Source organism: Erinaceus europaeus, chromosome 10, assembly GCF_950295315.1.
Source record: "Erinaceus europaeus chromosome 10, mEriEur2.1, whole genome shotgun sequence".
NCBI classification, from domain to species: domain Eukaryota; kingdom Metazoa; phylum Chordata; class Mammalia; order Eulipotyphla; family Erinaceidae; genus Erinaceus; species Erinaceus europaeus.
Window position 1 is genome coordinate 91,815,738 of NC_080171.1, and position 19,013 is coordinate 91,834,750.

The 19,013-nt window shown below is 40.3% G+C and overlaps 1 protein-coding gene and 1 long non-coding RNA gene across 2 annotated transcripts in view; one reads left to right on the forward strand and one right to left on the reverse strand.

The window, feature by feature from the left end:
* MEGF9 (multiple EGF like domains 9) overlaps positions 1 to 18,888 on the reverse strand; it is a 130,487-nt gene extending 111,599 nt beyond the window's left edge. Inside the window, exon 1 of the mRNA XM_007528937.3 lies at positions 18,116 to 18,888. Within this exon, the coding sequence (XP_007528999.2) occupies positions 18,116 to 18,725 (610 nt within the window). The 5' untranslated portion in view covers positions 18,726 to 18,888. The remainder of the gene's footprint in view (positions 1 to 18,115) is intronic.
* The window catches only part of LOC132540908 (uncharacterized), a 34,945-nt gene continuing 33,996 nt past the window's right edge, over positions 18,065 to 19,013 (forward strand). The window contains exon 1 of the long non-coding RNA XR_009552083.1: positions 18,065 to 18,148. This is a non-coding gene — a long non-coding RNA (uncharacterized LOC132540908). The remainder of the gene's footprint in view (positions 18,149 to 19,013) is intronic.

Genomic DNA, 19,013 nt, shown 5'->3' on the forward strand with positions numbered 1-19,013 from the left:
TGGGAATAAAAAGAATCAAAACAAGGGAAGGAAGCCAAATGACAACAAACACTTGGATTCTGACTGCACAACTGAGGTTACTGAAAGGGGCAGAGAGGAAACTGAAGGGTGAAGTGAGTCCAGTGGATTGTGATGGAGGAACACTAGTATTTTTGGTGATAAGTATAATGTAGGAAATACATTAGAAGAGGAGTGAAAGTATACCTTTTAAACCTATGTAATTTTTGTAAACCAACATTACCTCAGTAAACAGAAAAACTCATTCCCAATAAAGAGTGATCTGTCAATGTGCCAGTCTTCTTGATTACCAGTATGCTACCAGCCTACCTCTTATCAAGAAAATAGGTAAATTTATTAGTCAAGGTAGTTTTCTCTTCTGTTTTTTTAAACATTGTGATTATGTTAGAAAAGCAACGCTAATAATAATGATAGCTAACTTAGAGTATTTACTACGTGCTGATTACGTGTTGATAATTAAGCACTATTAAATTAAGTGTTTTGCATGCATCAATTAATTTAATCTCCTCTCAATAACACTATGGTTCATTATTACTTTGATTTTAAACTTACAGAATTTCAGGCCATCTTTTATTTGTGATTAATAGTGGTTTACAAGATTGTAAGAGTACAGGGTATAGCTCCACACTGTGCCCATCAAAGTTCTGTGCTCTCAGCCTGCTAACAATAACCACCATAGTTCGCAGAATCTTAGAGACAGTTTGTTTACACCTGGTTTGTTTGTAACATTTTCTCCAAAAAATCAGCATGCAGAAATCATTTTATAAGTTATCAGTTTCCTGAAAGTCAGAGCATATCTTTGATAGACTGATTTTTTAAAAAAATATTTGATTTACTTATTTATTAATGAGAAAGATAAGAGGAGAAAGAGAAAAAAACCAGACATCACTGGTACATGTGCTGCTTGGGGATTGAAATCAAGACCTCATGCTTAAAAGTCCAATGCTTTATCCACTGTGCCACCTCCCAGATCACTTTTGATAGACTCTTTAGCAGAGCACTTAAATATTTTCTGGCAATATGTAAGCTAGGCAAAAGGATACCTTGGCTTTTCTCATCATGGAATTGAAAATACCACATGCCTGGCTGGGTTTCATACTGCTTTAGGCTTTTAGGTCTCACTTGAACCCAAGAAAAATTATTTTTTGTGATTTAGAAAAGCACAAATAATAGTCACTGTATTGATTCTGACAAGATGTCAAGTCTCAAGTAAAGCATCACATGTGGTCTGAAATCTCTATTCAATATAGCTTTGCATTCTTTTTGTTGATTGGACAACTTACTTATCTAATTATTTTCCATTTTTTATTTGACTAATAGTGGGTTACAATATTTAAAGGTTATAATGCATAGTTACACACAATCTCATATTATAATTATTATTATTTTACCTCCAGGGTTGGGGCTTGGTGCCTGCACTACAAATCCACTGCTCCTAGAGGTCATTTTTTCCCATTTTTGTTGCCCTTGTTGTTGCTATTATTGTTATTGTTGCCATTGCTGCTGCTGTTGTTGAATAGGACTGAGAGAAATCGAGAGAGAAGGGGAAGACAAAATGGGGAAAGATAGACACCTGCAGACCTGCTTCACTGCTTCACTGCTTGTGAAGCAAACCCCTCCCCATCTATTTTAACTGAGTTAAGAGAGACACCAAAACAGAGGTATGAGTTGGATTTAGCATTCTATCAAAGTGAAGTTATATGGAAGATAAAATTTTAATACATTTTAAGAAAAGAGGGGGGGAGGGAGGAAGAAGGAAAGAAAGAAAACCACTAATCTGTCAACTGTTATGTAGTGCAAGATACTGAACCCAGCATCTCAAGCAAGGAAGGCCTGTGTTCTATCACAGAACCACTTCCACAGTCCAAGAAACAATTTAAATGCGGTGGTTTTCTTTCTTTATTCTTCTTTTTGTTTTTAATATTTATTCATTTTCCCTTTTGTTGCCCTTGTTTTTTATTGTTGTTGTAATTATTGTTGTTATTGATGTCGTTGTTATTGGATAGGACAGAGAGAAATGGAGAGAGGAGGAAGACAGAGAGGGGGAGAGAAAGACAGACACCTGCAGACCTGCTTCACCACTTGTGAAGCTACTCCCCTGCAGGTGGGGAGCCAGGAGCTGGAACCTGGAGCTGGAACCCGGATCTTTACGTTGGTCCTTGAGCTTTGCGCGACATGCGCTAAACCCACTGCGCTACCACCCGACTCCCTCTTTCTTTCCTTCTTTCTCCCTTTCTTTTTTCTTAAAATGTGGAAAATTTTTTATCTTCCATATAACTTGACTTCAGAAGAATGTCAAATCCAACGCAGACCCGTTTTCATAACAAATATATGATCTCATTTATTATTGTGAAAATGGAGCAAAGCATGCAGTAATAAGAGTCAGTGATTTAAATAAGTCCTACCTTCTTTTTTTTTTTAAATGTGTATTTATTTATGTTCCCTTTTGTTGCCCTTGTTGTTTTATTGTTGTAATTATTGTTGTCGTCATTGTTGGATAGGACAGAGAAAAATGGAGAGAGGAGGGGAAGACAGAGAAGGGGAAAGATAGACACCTGCAGACCTGCTTCACTGCCTGTGAAGCTTCCCTGTAGGTGGGGAGCCGGGGCTTGAACCAGGATCCTTATGCCAGTCCTTGCGTTTTGCACCACGTGCACTTAACCCGCTGCACTACCGCCGGACTCCCAGAATTTGATAATTTAAATGGTACTACTTCCACCTTCATTTTAAAAAATGTTCCAGGGAGTAGGATGCTGAGAAGGTGAGAAGGTGAGAAGGGGACTAGACATGCTCAGCTCTGATTTCTTTTTTTTTTTTCCTTTTTTGTTGCCCTTGTTATTTTTACCATGGTTGTCGTTATTCTTTTTTTTTAAATATTTATTTAATATTTATTTATTTATTCCCTTTTGTTGCCCTAGTTGCTTTATTGTTGTAGTTATTATTGTTGTCGTCGTTGTTGGATAGGACAGAGAGAAATGGAGAGAGGAGGGGAAGACAGAGAGAGGGAGAGAAAGACAGACACCTACAGACCTGCTTCACCGCCTGTGAAGCAATGCCCCTGTAGGTGGGGAGCCAGGGGATTGAACCAGGATCCTTAGCCGGTCCTTGAGCTTTGCGCCACTTAACCCGCTGCGCTACCGCCTGACTCCCTCAGCACTGATTTCTAATAGTGCCAAGGATTGAATCTAGGACCTTAGGGTTTCAGGCATACAAACTAGGGTGCTAAGAGGCTGAGATATCTCCCTGGCCCACTTAATTTTTTTGTATTCATAAAAAATACTAAATAGAATCCCTTTTTTTTTTTTTGCCTCCAGGTTTATCACTGGGGTGCAGTTGTGCCCTTGTTATTGTTATTGCTATTATTGCTGCTGTTGTTGTTGCATAGGACAAGAGAGGACGGGAAGACAGAGGGGGTAGAAAGACACCTTGCAGACCTGCTTCACGGCTTGTGAAGTGACTGCCCTGCAGGAGGGTAGTGCGGGCCTCGAACCCGGACTCTTACACCAGTCTTTATGCTTCTCACTTAACTCGTTGTGCTACAGCCTAGCCCGCAATGGTAGAATCCATTCTAAACAGGCCAACCAAAAATAATATTAAAAATTTACCAGGCCTAGGGGCTGGGCAGTTGCATACCAAGTTGAGCACACACTTTACTTTAAAATACAAGAATCTGGGTACAAGCCCCCATTGTCTACCTGCAGAGAGGAAAGCTTCACAAGCAGTGAAGCAGTACTGCAGGTGTCTCTATTTCTTTCTACCCTCTCAACTTCTTTCTGTCCTATAAATAAAATAAAGGAAGAAAAAAGGAAAAAATAGCTGCTAGGAACAGTGAATTCACCCTTTGGGCACACTGAACCCCAGCAATAACCCTGGTAGCAATTAAAATAATAATTATAATAAAATAAAAAGTAAAAATCTACAGGGGCCAGGAAATAAATTATCCAACAGAGCATGTTCCTTACTGTATCTGAGACCCTGGGTACAAACCTCAGTACCACATGGGAGCACCAAGGGAAGCTCCATGGATGGTGGTGTGATGTTGCAGTGTCTCTTTCTGCTTCTCTCTCTATACACAGAGAGGCCCAGCCCAAGAGCAGTATAAGGCCCCAATGCCCCAAAAACAAAAAAAAAAAACCCTACAAAAGCACGATATCTACAAGTGTTTATTATTTCCTTGTCATATTTCATCAAAAACTATCTTGTTTATATTACATTATTTTTTTAAGATTTTATTTATTAATGAGAAAGACAGGAAGAGAGAGAGAGAGAAAGAAAGAAAGAAACAGATAGCACTCTGGTGTTTGTGCTACCAGGGACTGAACTCTGGACCTCATGCTTAAAAGTCCAATACTTTATTCACTGTGCCACCTCCTGAGCCACCATATTATATTATAAGCTAATAATAGCCATAGATTTAGGAAAGAATACTACAAAAAGAGTACGAAGTCTCTGAGACTGCAAAAGCCCTAGTCATAATTTGCACATACTACTTTTCATAAACCTTGAGAGCTTCAAAATCCCAGGTTGAATCCCCCTGCACCACCATAAACCAAAGCTGAGCAGTGCTCTGGTAAAAAAAAAAAAAAGAAGAAGAAGAAGAAAGGAGAAGGAGAAGGAGAAGGAGAAGGAGAAGAAATAGAAGAAGAAAAGAAAGAAAGAAAGAAAGAAAGAAAGAAAGAAAGAAAGAAAGAAAGAAAGAAAGAAAAAGAAAGGAAGGAAGGAAGGAAGGAAGGAAGGAAGGAAGGAAGGAAGGAAGGAAGGAAGGAAGGCAGGCAGGCAGGCAGGCAGGCAGGCAGGCAGGCAGGCAGGCAGGCCTTAGGAGACTAAAGTAAGAAACAGACTTTGGTTCAGAGAAAAAAAAGAACTCACAGAAGAGTTTGTAAAGAAAGACTGAAATTTAGTTCTTCTGACTCCTATTCCACTGATTAGCAGGACCATTCAACCCTGCCTTTGTGGACAAGTTGAAGCAGCAAACTAACTTAAAAACTAAAACCAGTTGAACAGGATAGGTTTGCAGGCAATACACCAACAATTCAGTATAATAATACCCAACAACTAAATTGCTGTGTCTTTGGCGCACTTTATAACTATTCATTAACCCACATCAATGTATAGCAGCGCTATATTGTTAGTGTTCTTAGCGAATGGACAAATCAAAACACACAGTGGATTCATAATGAACATTAAAGTAAAATGAGAAAAGTACAACAAAAATATCCAATGCCTTCCTCTAATCAAACATCAATACACAAATTAGACAGGATAAATATATCAGAATACTAAGCATCCCCTCTCTCCCTCCCATTATTTTCATCAGCCCTTTTAAACTACCATTATATTTCTATAAATGATAGGACTAAAAAGGGTCTAAAAGCTAATCAGTTAACCCAATTTCCTCCAGAGAGGACAGTATCTAAACTTTCCCTAGAGTAATTTTTAAGGAATTTTACTTTTAAAGATAATTTCCAGAATTAAAAGAGATTAAATAACATGATGTTCTCCTTGCAGTTAACAATGTTCCTATCTGCTTCCTGTTGCTTATACATATCAAGTAAAAGCACTAGATTTAAAAATAATAAAAATAAAATATAATCTTTGATAATATGTCAGTTTCTAAGAAGCACTTAAGTCCAAAATAAAAGTCCCCAAAATCAATGATCAAGAGTCTAAAGTTTACTAAATAAAGGCTATATCACATTCTCCAGTCAAGTTGAAAACATTTCCACTCCTTATTTTCCCTCTGACTAGGCAGAATACATTCCTTTTTCTAATTGAATAAATGTCTCCTTTCCTTAGAAATTAACTGACTGTCTGGCATGAATATCATATAGAACAGCTGTTACATTACCAGTACAAAAATATTTCCATCTGATTTAATTGTAAAACATAGGTATAGACTGAAACCTTCTTCTTCTAGCGTTTGCCCTTCTTCCGTAGCCAGTCAACAGCATCAGGTTGAGCCTGATGTAAAGTTTCGAGACCTCCTTTGAATCTGGAGAGGTGGCAGTCATTGACTATGTGGGTCATAGTCTGTCTGAAGCCGCAGGGGCAGTTCGGGTCGTCTCTGGCTCCCCAGTGATGGAACATAGCAGCGCACCGGCCATGGCCTGTTCGATAGCGACTGAGGAGGGCCCAATCATAAGGTCAAAGCCGGGTTGACACTTGCAGGGGTCTGTGATGAGATGTTTGTTCTTTACCTCAGCTGACTGCCAGCTCTATTTCCAAGAGACTGGAACAGAGAAGTTCAGTGTAGGCGTAGGGGACCAGATTGGGTGACGAGACGTCAAGTGTTGAACAGGGTGGGCGAAGATATCCGCGTATATTGGCAGGTCCGGTCGAGCATAGACGTGGGAAATGAAGTTAGATGATGCCGCATCCCGACGAATATCTGGCGGGGCGATGTTGCTAAGAACTGGCAGCCATGGAACCGGGGTGGAACGGATGGTTCCAGAAATTATCCTCATGGAGGAATATAATTTGGAATCGACCAAGTGGACATGGGGGCTACAGAACCATACTGGGGCACAGTATTCTGCAGTGGAATAGCATAATGCCAGAGATGATGATCATAGTGTGGAAGCGCTCGCGCCCCATGAGGAGCTGGCCAGTCTTGCAATGATGTTATTCCTCGCGCCCACCTTTGCTGCAGTTTTTATGAGATGTTCGTGAAATGACAGAGTGCGATCGAGAGTAACGCCAAGATAGACTGGCTGGGCTTCATGCTGGATTCAAGCTGCACATTAAGCTCACGCGAGGCCAAGGCATGGTGTAGATGGAAAACAGATGATACCGTTTTAGCAGTGCTAGGGATTAGTCGCCATTTTTTACAGTAATCAGATATCAGAGACATGTCTTTCGTGAGTGTTTCCTCGAGGATGTCGAACTTTGATGCCTGAAACCAAACTTGAGGCTCTCTATCTTTAAAGGAAGCAACAATTAAACAGCTTCTATTGGTAAAGTTTGTGGGGCAATGCCATGACATCAAATCTTTCTCAATTTAAACAAGATCTATTTCAGTAAGCTACATTAATGTTAAAGTGTATGTTTTAAATTCCTTCGAGAGAATGAAATTATGAAGTGAAATAAAAGAAGCAGCTTCCAGTTCTAACTTCTGCTATGATCTCAGTTGAATCTTCCATAAGGTGCCAAATCTTAGATATAGCATTCTATATTTAAATTTTGTTAGGTCTCAGGAACAGTTTACTTTAATGGGTATTGTTTTCAGACATCTCTTTTCTTTAGAATCACAATTCACTGAGACAGAACAATTTATCTCTAATGTAGACCAAGACTGCAGGGTCGATGTGGCAGAAACTATAATGAACTGACATCAGACTTATCTTATATAAGCAAAGCCTTGGCTGGGGGTCAAGTGGTGGCATAGCTGGTTGAGCACACTCATTGCAGTGCGTAAGGACTGGGGTTTGAGGCCCTATTCCCCATCTGTAGGAGAAGGTAGGGCTGCAGGTGTCTCTCTCCTTCTCTATCTACCCCTACCCTCTCAATTTTTCGCTGTCTATCCAGAATAAGTAATAAAGTTTAAAAACAAGCAGCTCTATCTGGTTCATCACAATTTTTGTTCATTCTTCAATTTTTTTAGATGCAGTATCAAGCGATGAAGCTACTGCCTTGCTGACCTTGCCTCCTGCCCCAATTTTTGTATTTTGTAATTTTTTTGTTTATTTATTCTCTTTTGTTGCCCTTGTTGTTTTATTATTGTAGTTATTGTTGTCGTTGTTGTTGGATAGGACAGAGAGAAATGGAGAGAGGATGGGAAGACAGAGAGGGGGAGAGAAAGATAGACACCTTCAGACCTGCTTCACAGCCTATGAAGCGACTCCCCTGTAGGTGGGGAGCCGGGCTGTTCGAGGATCCTTACTCAGGTCCTTGTGCTTTGTGCCACCTGCGCTTATCGTGCTGCACTACTGCCCGACTCCCCCTGTATTTTGTAATTTTAGGGAAAGAGGTGGAGATGAAAGACACCAAAGCACTGCTCCACCATTTATAGAGTTTCCTTGGTAGTATCCTTGGTGCTCCCATGTGGTGCTAGAGAGAATAAATATAAAACTTAATATATTCATTGAAAAAAACTTTATTATTGCCTCCAGGGTTATCACTGTTGGCACTATGAATCAACTGCTCCTGGCATCCACTTTTTCTTTTTTTTTTTTTTTCTTTCTTTTTCCTATTTTATTTGATAGGACACAAAAAAAATTGACAGGAAAGGGGGAGGGAGAGAGGGAGAGAAAAAGGTAAACACTTGTAGACCTGCTTCAGTAAAGTGTGCCCGCTACTGGTGGGGAGCAGAGCTCGAATCTGGGTCCTTGAGCAGGTCCTTCCAGAAAGTACTAAGTGTGCTTAATTGGGCGCACTACTGGCCCACACCAAAAAAAAAAAAAACTTGGAACACTGAGGAAAAAAACAAGGTGATTATTACTGTATTATTATTAATTTTTATTGAGGAAATTTTATTTACCAAAACTGTTGCTGTAAAGGGGGATTTTTTTTTTTACATCTTCTCAAAATATATGCCAGTATATCTCTCCCACCAACAGTCTATGCCATCTCCCTTCACCACAGGGCTTTGGGTTCTCAAGCCCCTTTTATCCTTCTCCCACCTCTTCCTTTAGCATTCTTATATCTGCTCATCTTAACCACTGGCTCATTAATATTCCAACTTGTATTTTTCTTGTTTTGTTTCTTTAATCCCAGGTATGAGGAAAATTATTTGGTATTGGTCTTTTTCCTGGTTTATTTTACTTAATGCAATCCTGTCTACATCCACCTATGTTGTAGAAATTGTCATTTCTTCTTATAGCACTGTGTAAAAATACAACTAAAAAAAAAAAAACCGTAATTAGGGGCCGGGTGGTGGCACACCTGATTGAGTGCACATGTTACAGTGCTCAAGGACCCAGGTTCAAAGCCCCGGTCCCCACCTGCAGGGGGAAAGCTTTGCAAGTGGTGAAGCAATGCTGCAGGTGTCTCTCTGTCTCTCTCTCTCTCTCTATCACCCCCTTCCCTCTTGATTTCTGGCTATCTCTGTCCAATAAATAAATGAAGATAATGCAAAAAAAAAAAAGGTAATTAAAATGACTTAGCTTTAACTAACATTTACCTTTTTTCAAATGTTTGTTTATTTATTTATTTATTTCATGAGGGTGAGAGACCAGAGCTCTACTCCAGCATTTGTGGTGCTAGGAATGGAAACCACAGCCTCACACATCTAAGTTCTGTTTTCTACCCCATGAGCCACCTCGCCAGCTGTAACATATGCATTCACCTATAACTAGGCTTTTTCCATAACACTCAGATCCACAGAGCACCTAGGAAAGAAAATACAAAGTAGGCAAATCCTCGTCTCTAAATATTGTTTTTCCATCCTGTAACAATGGCATTTAAACCAGTCAAAAATTGACATTCAACAAACTAAATTTAAAATATAACAATTCGAAAAAATATTAATTTTTAAAAATACTAATGAAAATATGAACAGAACACATAAGCTAAGCCTTTATTTGTTCATATAATACCCAGAAATCAAATGAAATTATGAATGACAAAGTCTGAAGAGTCTAAGAACAACCTTATAAACTTCAAAGCACTACACACCTGTTAATTATTAGAAACTTTGTTCACTATTAACTCTGATTAGATTTCAACAGTAGAAATTCTGTCATTCTGATTAATCATTCTCAAACAAATTAAACTTTTTATATTAGTATGCACCCCAAATCCATCTACCAAAAACAAAACAGCATCAACAAAAACTCCAGCTCCTTTACTTTTTGAAGTTAACTTCTGTTAAGACTTTGTTTTTTAATTTACTTTCGTGTGTGTGTGTGTGTGTGTGTGTGTGTGTGTGTGTGTGTGTGTGTGTGTGTGTATTGGGCAATAAAAATCCCAAAGCAAATAGAATCTTTCTCATAGTTTTTCAAAAAAAGAAAATACCATGTTATGAACATTGTACAAATTATGACATCTATATTAACTGGGCATAGTAACCAAAATTAAACAGACTAAAAAGAATTCAAAGGGGAAAAGTCAAAGTCACAGAGAAAGACAGGTTTTGTTCTGAGTGCAAAGTATTCAACTCCATGTACCCTGTTACTAAGGACATCTTCAAGGATCTTTTGTTCCTCTAGAAAGACTTCTTGAAAGAATTGGGCTTTGAGGAGGCACTGAAGGAGGACAAAGTAGTAAATTGTTATATACAGAGGATAATTTGGTTCTTTAAAGAACATGAAAGGATGGATGGGGTTAAGAATAAGAGACCCTGGAGGAGGAGGACAGGGAGAGAAAGGGAGTGAGGAGAAGAGAGGGTCTTTGGGTCCTGGTACAGGATGATGGACCTAATTTGGGGGTATGATTGTTCTGCAGAACCTTACCTTGGTGAGGTGAGAAACTATACCCATGTGCCAACAACTGTACAGTAAAACATTAACCTCCCAGTAAAGAAAAATGTTGAAAAATAAAAATAAAGAGTCTTACAAAGTAACAAAAACTTACAAAGTAATTTTAAAGTTACAAAGTAGTTTAAAGCGAAAAAAAAACAAGCAAGGACAGAGATTTTTGTTAATGAAGAAGTCACAAAGAAAATTTATTCTGACAATAATATCTCCAGAATAGAACCAGGAGGATTATTTTCACAATGTTTTGACATGTACTTAAATAATATACATCTAAAAGGATAAACTTAAGTATAATCCGACACATATGTATCTAAACATCATTTTCTTGGTTAAAGTTTATTATTATTTATTTTCCCTTTTATGTTGCCCTGGTTTTATTATTATTTGTAGTTATTGTTGTTATTATTATTATTGTTGTATGTCGTCATTGTTAGATAGGACAGAGAGAAATGGAGAGAGGAGGGGAAGACAGAGAGAGGGAGAGAAAGACAGACACCTGCAGGCCTGCTTCACTGCCTGTGAAGCGACTCCCCTGCAGTTGGGGAGCCAGGGGCTCGAACCGGGATCCTTATGCCGGTCCTTGCGCTTCGCACCATGTGCGCTTAACCCCCTGCGCTACTGCCCAACTCACAGTCTTTTTTTTTTTTTTTTAAATCTTCCTCAAAGTTATTGATGCAGTTAGGTTGCATGAAAAAATTAAACTCAAATGCACTTAAAAGTATACTAAGTGACTATGTAAGTGGTGCATGTAACATGATCTCAATATCAGTAATAAAGATCTTTATATATTTTCTAAATAAGACAAACAAAAACCAAGATCAAGGCAAGAAATCATGAGTTAAAGCTATGTATAGCTAAAAAATACCATATAACACTGTCTTTCAGCTAAACAACATCTTATATTTCTATTCTCTTCTGATCCATCAAGTGCCCTAAAGCAATAATCTCTCCCCCACAATTTACTCTTCGGTAAAAACAGCACCATGATACTTTACTTCCAGTCTTTTTATAAGGGTGCCAGGACGTCTGGAAGTTACTACATACAAGTTTAGAAATGCTACAATGAAAAGTAATGCTCACTTTAATTTTATGGATTCTTTAAAAAAATCAAGATAAAAAGACTTAGATCATTTCAATGTGTGAGCTTTCAACTAGCCAGAAGGCTTCCTGGACACCTAATTCAGAAAATTTGAAACTAATATTCTTGAGTTTAACAATAGTGTTTCAGAAACTAATCAGACTAAGGAATTCCTTAATAAAGCTAAGCAATTAAGCCAGGAATAAGATATATTTGAGAAATCCCTAGGCCTGCCCGTAAAAAGAATTGCATGTCTGAGGTCCAAGACTCCAAATTCAAGTCCCGCCACCACTATATACCAGATCTGACCAGTGCTGTGATCAGTCTCTACTACTTATAAAAATAAATAGTTTTAAATTCTCATTTAAAAAGATATCTCTGTGACATACTATATTAGAGTCTAATTAAAGAGTATTTATTTTAAAAATCACAACTTTAAAATAAAAAAGGAAAAGGTGGATAATAATACACAGTGGAGTAATTTTTTAAAAAAAAGCATAAATGCCAAAGGAGGGTAGGAAAAAATTCAGATTTATTTATTTTATTTATTTATTTCATTTATTTTAATTTTACCAGAGAACTGCTCAGCTCTGGCTTCTGGTGGTGCTGGGGATTGAACCTGGGACCTATGGTCCCTTAGGCAGGAAAGTCATTTGCATAACCATTATGCTATCACCCCTCAGATTTTGTTTCTAAAGATATTTTTAGCAAAATGGTTTTCTTCACTTCCCTTATATGTAACTGTTTCTTTAAATGTCAATAATATGAAACCTGGTACCAGAATGACTTGGTTTGTCATAGCATGGCTTCTCTGGGCTTTAGTTTTCTTACCCAACTTGATTGTACCTTATTGTTGTGGGAGTTAGGTAAGTTGATATAAGGCACACCAGTACCTGGAACACAGTAAATATGAATGTGTTGGCAATTACCAGTACAGTAATCCCTCAGACCTGATGCTAAGTACTAGAAAATACAAAAACAAAACCAAGAAATTCTTCTGTCATCATTCATTTATCAGCAAAGCCTGACCTGCACAAATGCAAGGGTATTTATTATTTTTTATTAACTCCACTCAGTGTGAATATACATGAATTTTGCTAGATATCTTTATGCATCTGATTACAGGATGCAGCCCCAAATTTTACCAGGTGTAATTTACTAGCTTCCTAAAATCTGAAAAATGCTAAATTCTAAAACAAATCAAGCTCCACAGGTTTTGGATAAAAGACTGTAGACCAGCAATTATCTTCAGAACCTATGTGACTTTTATTCCTTTAAATCAATGAGATCTTAAATAATCACAGTAAGACCTGGAGTCTTACATATATACAAACTATTGTATTTTACTATCAACTGTAAACCATTAATCCCCCAATAAGGAAATAATAATAATAATAAAAGACCTGGGAGTCTAATAACAGATAATTTTAGAATGAAGTAAACATTTCCCACTATAGTTATTGGCCCTGCATTCCCAAAATGTGTTTTTCCAAATAAAAATCTCCTCATAATATCCTACTTATGTGTCATAAGAGAGATCTTCAAACTCTTTTAGGGCTTGCTTAAATAAAGTCTGTTCTCTTAAATTAGATTAAAAATAAATGATAAAGGTCTGGGGGGTGGGAGGCACATTCAATGCCTTGAATCATGAACACCACCAGATCATCACAGAACTTCAGAGTTGGAAGAGACCCTTGAGAAATCATCTAAATTACTTTGCTTCCCTTCCAAACTATCTTAGCACCCATACATTTACTCTCCCCAATGAAGTAAGAGTAGCCTGCCCTAACTTGTCCTAACTTAGACTCCATCTATAGGAACACCCTTAGGTGAATGTGAATGAACTGGGTAGGGCATGCTGACAGACTTGGGATCTAAAAGATGCCTTGAACCTAACACAGTAATATTTACATTGTTGGGAAGTGCCTCAACTTATATTTTAGAAAATCAGAATTACCAAGTCCAGAATGAAAGAAGACTCATCTAGCACATTAAACAAACAAACAAAAAAAAAAAACAGACTTGGTTAACTTAATGGACTCAATGAGTCAACAACACAGTGTGGCTGCCAAAAAAGTTAGTGTGGTTGAGTACTAATTACACCAACAGCAGCACAGCATGGGGGGTGGGGAGTAACTTCCCTCTACTACCTAGCTATTCAGAGCACATCTAGAGTAATCTGTTCAGCTCTGTGCTTCATGCTTTGGGGAAGACACAGGAAGACTGAAAAAAGTTCAGAAGCAGGTTGGCCAGGATAGTGAATGAATCTGAAACTACATCACATACAGAAGAGCTGAGGTACCAGATGGTTTCACTCAGATGTGGATGGATTATACATGGCTAATATAAACAAACTTGGAGAAAGAGGTAACCAAACTGTCAGTCAGAGTTTCTAAGATCTATGGTGGTTATCAAAAAAGGTTGGGGATAGCTATAGGACTTTGGTGGAGTGTGCAGTGACTTACACACACCACGTGTGGGTATGAAACTATCATATATCATTTTATAAAACACCATCAAATCACTAATGATAATATTAAAAAAATAAATGTGAATGATCAGTTGAAGGAGTTAAAGTTATTTAGTCCCCACTGACATAGTTTGAATCCCCAAAGAATTGTCATGGCAAAGAGAGGCCTGTTCTACATGAGCTCAAAGGACAAAGCTAGAACCAGCTGGTGTTAACTACAGGGAGAAATATTTCAGCTCATCTACAGATTTGTTTCTTCCACATAGAAACAAGTTAGGGGGGTGGTAGCTTCTAAACTGTGTAATTTAAAGGTCCAGAATTTTTTTTTAAATCAAGCATTTGTCATCACCTTTTAGTCTCTTCCTGCTGGTAACTATCCTCTAATATTGTAACAGCCTCTCCCTTCGTCCTTAAAATGTCTTACCCTCTCAACCAATCAGCCAAATGTTTTGCCATGTCTGTGAGAGGAATGTGCCTGCCTGCTGAGCAATTAGTTTCAGTTTGTAGATCAGTGTCCCTGTAAGCAAGAATGGGCCCTTATTGAGCGGCAGCAAGAGCTCTCAGCTAGACTTCCATGAAAGAAATTTCTTATTAATTCAAAGAGAAGCTAGGAGATCTATCCAATCAAATACCATGTTATCAATGGCACTCAGTCCTTATAAGAACATTAAAATACTATATAACCATCTTCCCAAATGCCATAGAATTCAACTTTGCAAGTCAAACTAGGTCTCTCAAATTCATTTAGTTTACCTTCTGTCAGAGATGTGTTTACTATCTGAAGTAGACAAGAATCCACAATCAAATAATAAAAAGGACTATCTTGATTCTATCATTGTAATGCTAACATTGCCTATCAATATGCCTACAAGTCAATTCAGATGCTAAGAACTAGATATAGACAATCCATAATGAATTCATGGAAGAGTACAAACTATAGGAAAGTTCAAACACAGGAGAGTTATTGAAGTTGGATAGTCATTTACAAGTTTTGTCTGGGCTGGCAAAATAGCACACTTGGATAATGTGCAGCCCTGTCTTTATAACCCAGGTTGCAGGCCTGTCCCCACTGCACTGGAGGAAGCTCTGGTGCTATGGTCTCCTGTCTCTCTGCTTTTATCTATAAATACATGCATACATACATACATGCATGCATACATACACTCAAAAGTTCTGTCACCCTAAGCCCACCACAGATACACATTAGTCCACGGAAATTACTAAAGATTTTGAACAGTTCAGATCAGCTGGCAAATATCAATCAATTCAACTTTACTGCACTTAAAATTAATTTAGATTCAGTGAAAACCCAACCAGAGTACTAGAGAATATAATATATACATGATGGACTGAAAAAGAACATATTCCCCTCTGTGCCTTTCAAAGTAAAGCTACGAAGCAATCTAAGTATCCATAAATATGAGGTTGGTTAAACAAATTATGCTATGTTCTTACAATGAAAAATACAGCTGTTAAAAAGAATAAGGAAAGGATAGGCAGTGGCACAACCAATTGAGCACACATGTTATCATGCGGTAAGGACCCAGGTTCAGCCCCTGGTCCACCTGTAGGGGGAAGGTTCTCAAGAAGTGAAGCAGTGCTGCAGGTATTTATCCCTCTGTCTCTCTCCCTCTCTACCACTCCCTCCCCTCTCAATTTCTTTCTGTCTCTATCCAATAAATAAATATTTTTAAAACAAAAAAGAGTAAGCTAGACCTTAGTTGCTGACATAAAAAAATTAATGACACATAGCTGTGTAATACAGCATGTTACAAAATCATACACACAAAAATTTGAATTCTTTAAACCCTATACATATACCAAGAATAATGTCTGTAAAGAGATCAGGCAAACTGTTAACAGTAGTAACCTCTAGGGACTGACTGGAAATAGGAGGCAGGGAAGAAATGACTTTCACTTTTCCCTTCATAGATTTCTGGTTGGTTGTGATTTTATATTTTTATTTTTTGCTTTATTGCAAGTTTACCTCTATGATTTAAAAATAATTATACAAAAATAGTAAGAAATAAAATAGCTTTAGCTACAGACTCATTTACCATATAATGACCATTCAAAATAAATAGGCTTGCTACTTAAATGCTATGTGTGGTTCAAATTCCAGAAAAAACTAATTCATCCGTTGCCTATTATATCTTACTAAAACAAAAATCACCACAAGTTCCTACTAGGCTTCTCAAATACTTTCTATCCCACAAAGAAGCCTAGTCATAAGGATAGCTAACACGTACGGGACTTTACACTGTAAGAGGAACTGGTCTAATTACTATAAATATAACTTGTTTAATCGTCACAGCAATCCTATCAAGTATAATTGTTCTCATCATTTCAGAGATAAAAAAAGGTCCAGTGATCTGCCCAATGTTAGTTAGTAAAGGTCAGAGTTAAAAGTCAAACCTAAGAATGGAGTTCCCAGTGGATACTGACAACAAACAGATATATCAGAAAGGAAGAGGGTAAGGAGTGTAAGAAGGGGTGGAGGGGACTGAAGGGAAGGTGTTGGGTATCGTACAGACACCTCTAGTGTTTTTATACATTCAAACACCAATCCTCTGCCTTTCAATATGTCAATCTCTCTGGAAGGTAAGTTTAAAAGCAAAAGTTGTGTCCAGAGACTTCAAGTGTGGAATGACAACCCTTCAGTTTCATTAAAAGCAAAAGTTGTAGTCAAACTCCAACTAGTTAATTCATTCCTTGAAGCTGGGAAAGATTACAAACTTAGCTTTTCATGGGTGAATGGTGTGCATTCCTACTTATGTCAAAGCAAAGCTCCAGCTCAAGATTCAGCTCTGTATTGACTCATAATCGTGGGGAAAGTCTACACATTCAATTATAGTCCGAAGTCCACACCTGATTCAAGACGAAGAATTAGGTCAGAGATCCATTATTGTGAGCACAGCTAGGCAAGTGACTTGGATGACTTTCCACCCCAACTCAAAGCAAAGATACTAAGAAACTCTTGTTCAGGGGTTGGGTGGTAGCGCACCTGACTGAGCACAAATGTTGCAGTGTGCAAGGACCCAGGTTCAAGCCCCCAGTCCCTACCTGCAAGGGTGAAGCAGTGTTGCAGGTGTGACTGTCTCTCTCCCTCTCTATCACTCTATCACTCTATCACCCCCTTCCCTCTCAATTTCTGGCTGTCTCTATCCAATAAATAAATAAAGATAACAATAAAAAAGAAAGAAAGGAAGAGAATCTTGTTAATGCCTGAGCAAGTTAGGTTTTGTTTGGTTCCAGGCCCACTTTAGAACAAAACCAAGAAAGATTTGGAGTTGTCTCTAACTTTAAGACTTCAACCAGGAAGAAGAATCTTATTTCCTACAGGGACCCAAACAGAAATTGGCATTTATCAGCATCAACGAAACTAAATCTATCATGAGAAAAATTAAGTGGGGGGGGGGGCTGCTGAAATTATGTATTTGTCCAAACACACAGGCCTTATAATGACGGGTGGAGCGAGGTGCGGGGGAGGGGGGTTAAATGGCAAAGAAGGGACTTAATCTAATTTAGAAATGTACTCAACCTAGATACACACCTGTCCCAAATGACCTACTGAATCCATTTATGTGCAGGGGAAACATGGCTTTTTTTTCTTTCCTTTTCAACCTCAAGTGGCCTTCACTACTGTTTGTAAACAAAACACCCTATCTCTTTCACCTGTCACATGCACAGCTGATATTTACTGATATAAACAAGAACCAAGCTGTGAGAGGAAATCCCCGCTCAGTTTGTGACCCCCTAGGCGGAGAAGCTGGGAGAGTGGAATCCCCCCCACCCCCGTCCACAACCCCCACCAAAAAAAAAAAAGTTTGCGCCGATTTAGGGTCTTAGTAACAAAGGCCCGGGAGCGGGCTTCGGAAAGAGGTGCGCTGCCCCCACCCCCAGCAGCTCCCGAGGAGCTATGGGGGGGACAAAAGACTTTGCAGATAGGGGGTGCGAGGGAGGCAGGCTGGCTGGGGCTTGCACCTCCCGATGGGCAGGAAGTCTGGGGAAGCGGTGGTGGGGGCAGGGGGGAACACAAGAAATAAAGAAATGTCTCGCAACTAGAGGCCAGCGGCCGGGGACAGAATGGGCAGCCGCGGGGGAGGCTGCGGCGGCCGAGGAAGCGCAGCGACTCACCTGGGGGAGGAGGAGAAGGGGCCTCGGCGGCAGGTAGGGTGGGCGGGACGTTGCTGCTGCTGCTGTTGCTGCTGTTGCCGCTGCCGCTGGGAGGCTCGGAGGTCGGGGTCAGGGGGGTGGAGGGAGCCGGGACGGTGGTCGCGGCGGGGGTGCTGGGCGCCAGGCGGGTAGTTGTGGAGACGGTGGTCGGCGCGGGTCTGGTCGCCTCCCGCGGGGTGGTCGGAGCGTGCGCCGCGGTCCGCGGGGTGGTCGGCGAGGGGCTGGGCGATGCCAGAGAGGCGGTCGGCGCGGGGCCGGCCGTGGGGCCGGGCGGGGTGGTCTCGGGAGACTGGACGGAAGGGATCGCCGCCGGGGGTCGGGGGTCGATAGTGCGCAGGGGTCCACCCCTCGGGGCCTTGGTCGCGGGAGCCGTCGCCTTAGAGAAAAGGGAACTGGGCTCGCCGCCCAAGCCCGGAGCTGGCGATGCGTCCACCTGCCCCACGGCCCCGCCGCCACCGGTGACATTCCCCGCCGAGGTTGCTGAGACGGCGGCGGCGGCGGCGCAGCACAACAGGGCGAGGCCGCCCAGGCTCGGCAGGCTCCTCATGGCGCGCTCGGCTCCGCCATTCATTCATTCATTCAGTCAGCCGGCCGGTCAGTCATCTTCTCCTTCCTGAGCTCGGACCAGGGAAACCGCCGCAGCCGCCACCGCCACAGGGCGCACCATCGCCACCTTCCTCTGACAGGCGGCCGGCCCCGCGGGCGGGCCCCAGCGCGGAGGGAGCGACCCGGCAGAGAGCGGACAGCCCGCCCTCCCCGAGTGGCAGCCTCATCCGACCAATGGGAGGCCACGCTAGCCCACGTGATCAACCCGCTTACCGGCCTCTTTGTAGCCCCGCGGGCCAATCAGAGAGCGTTG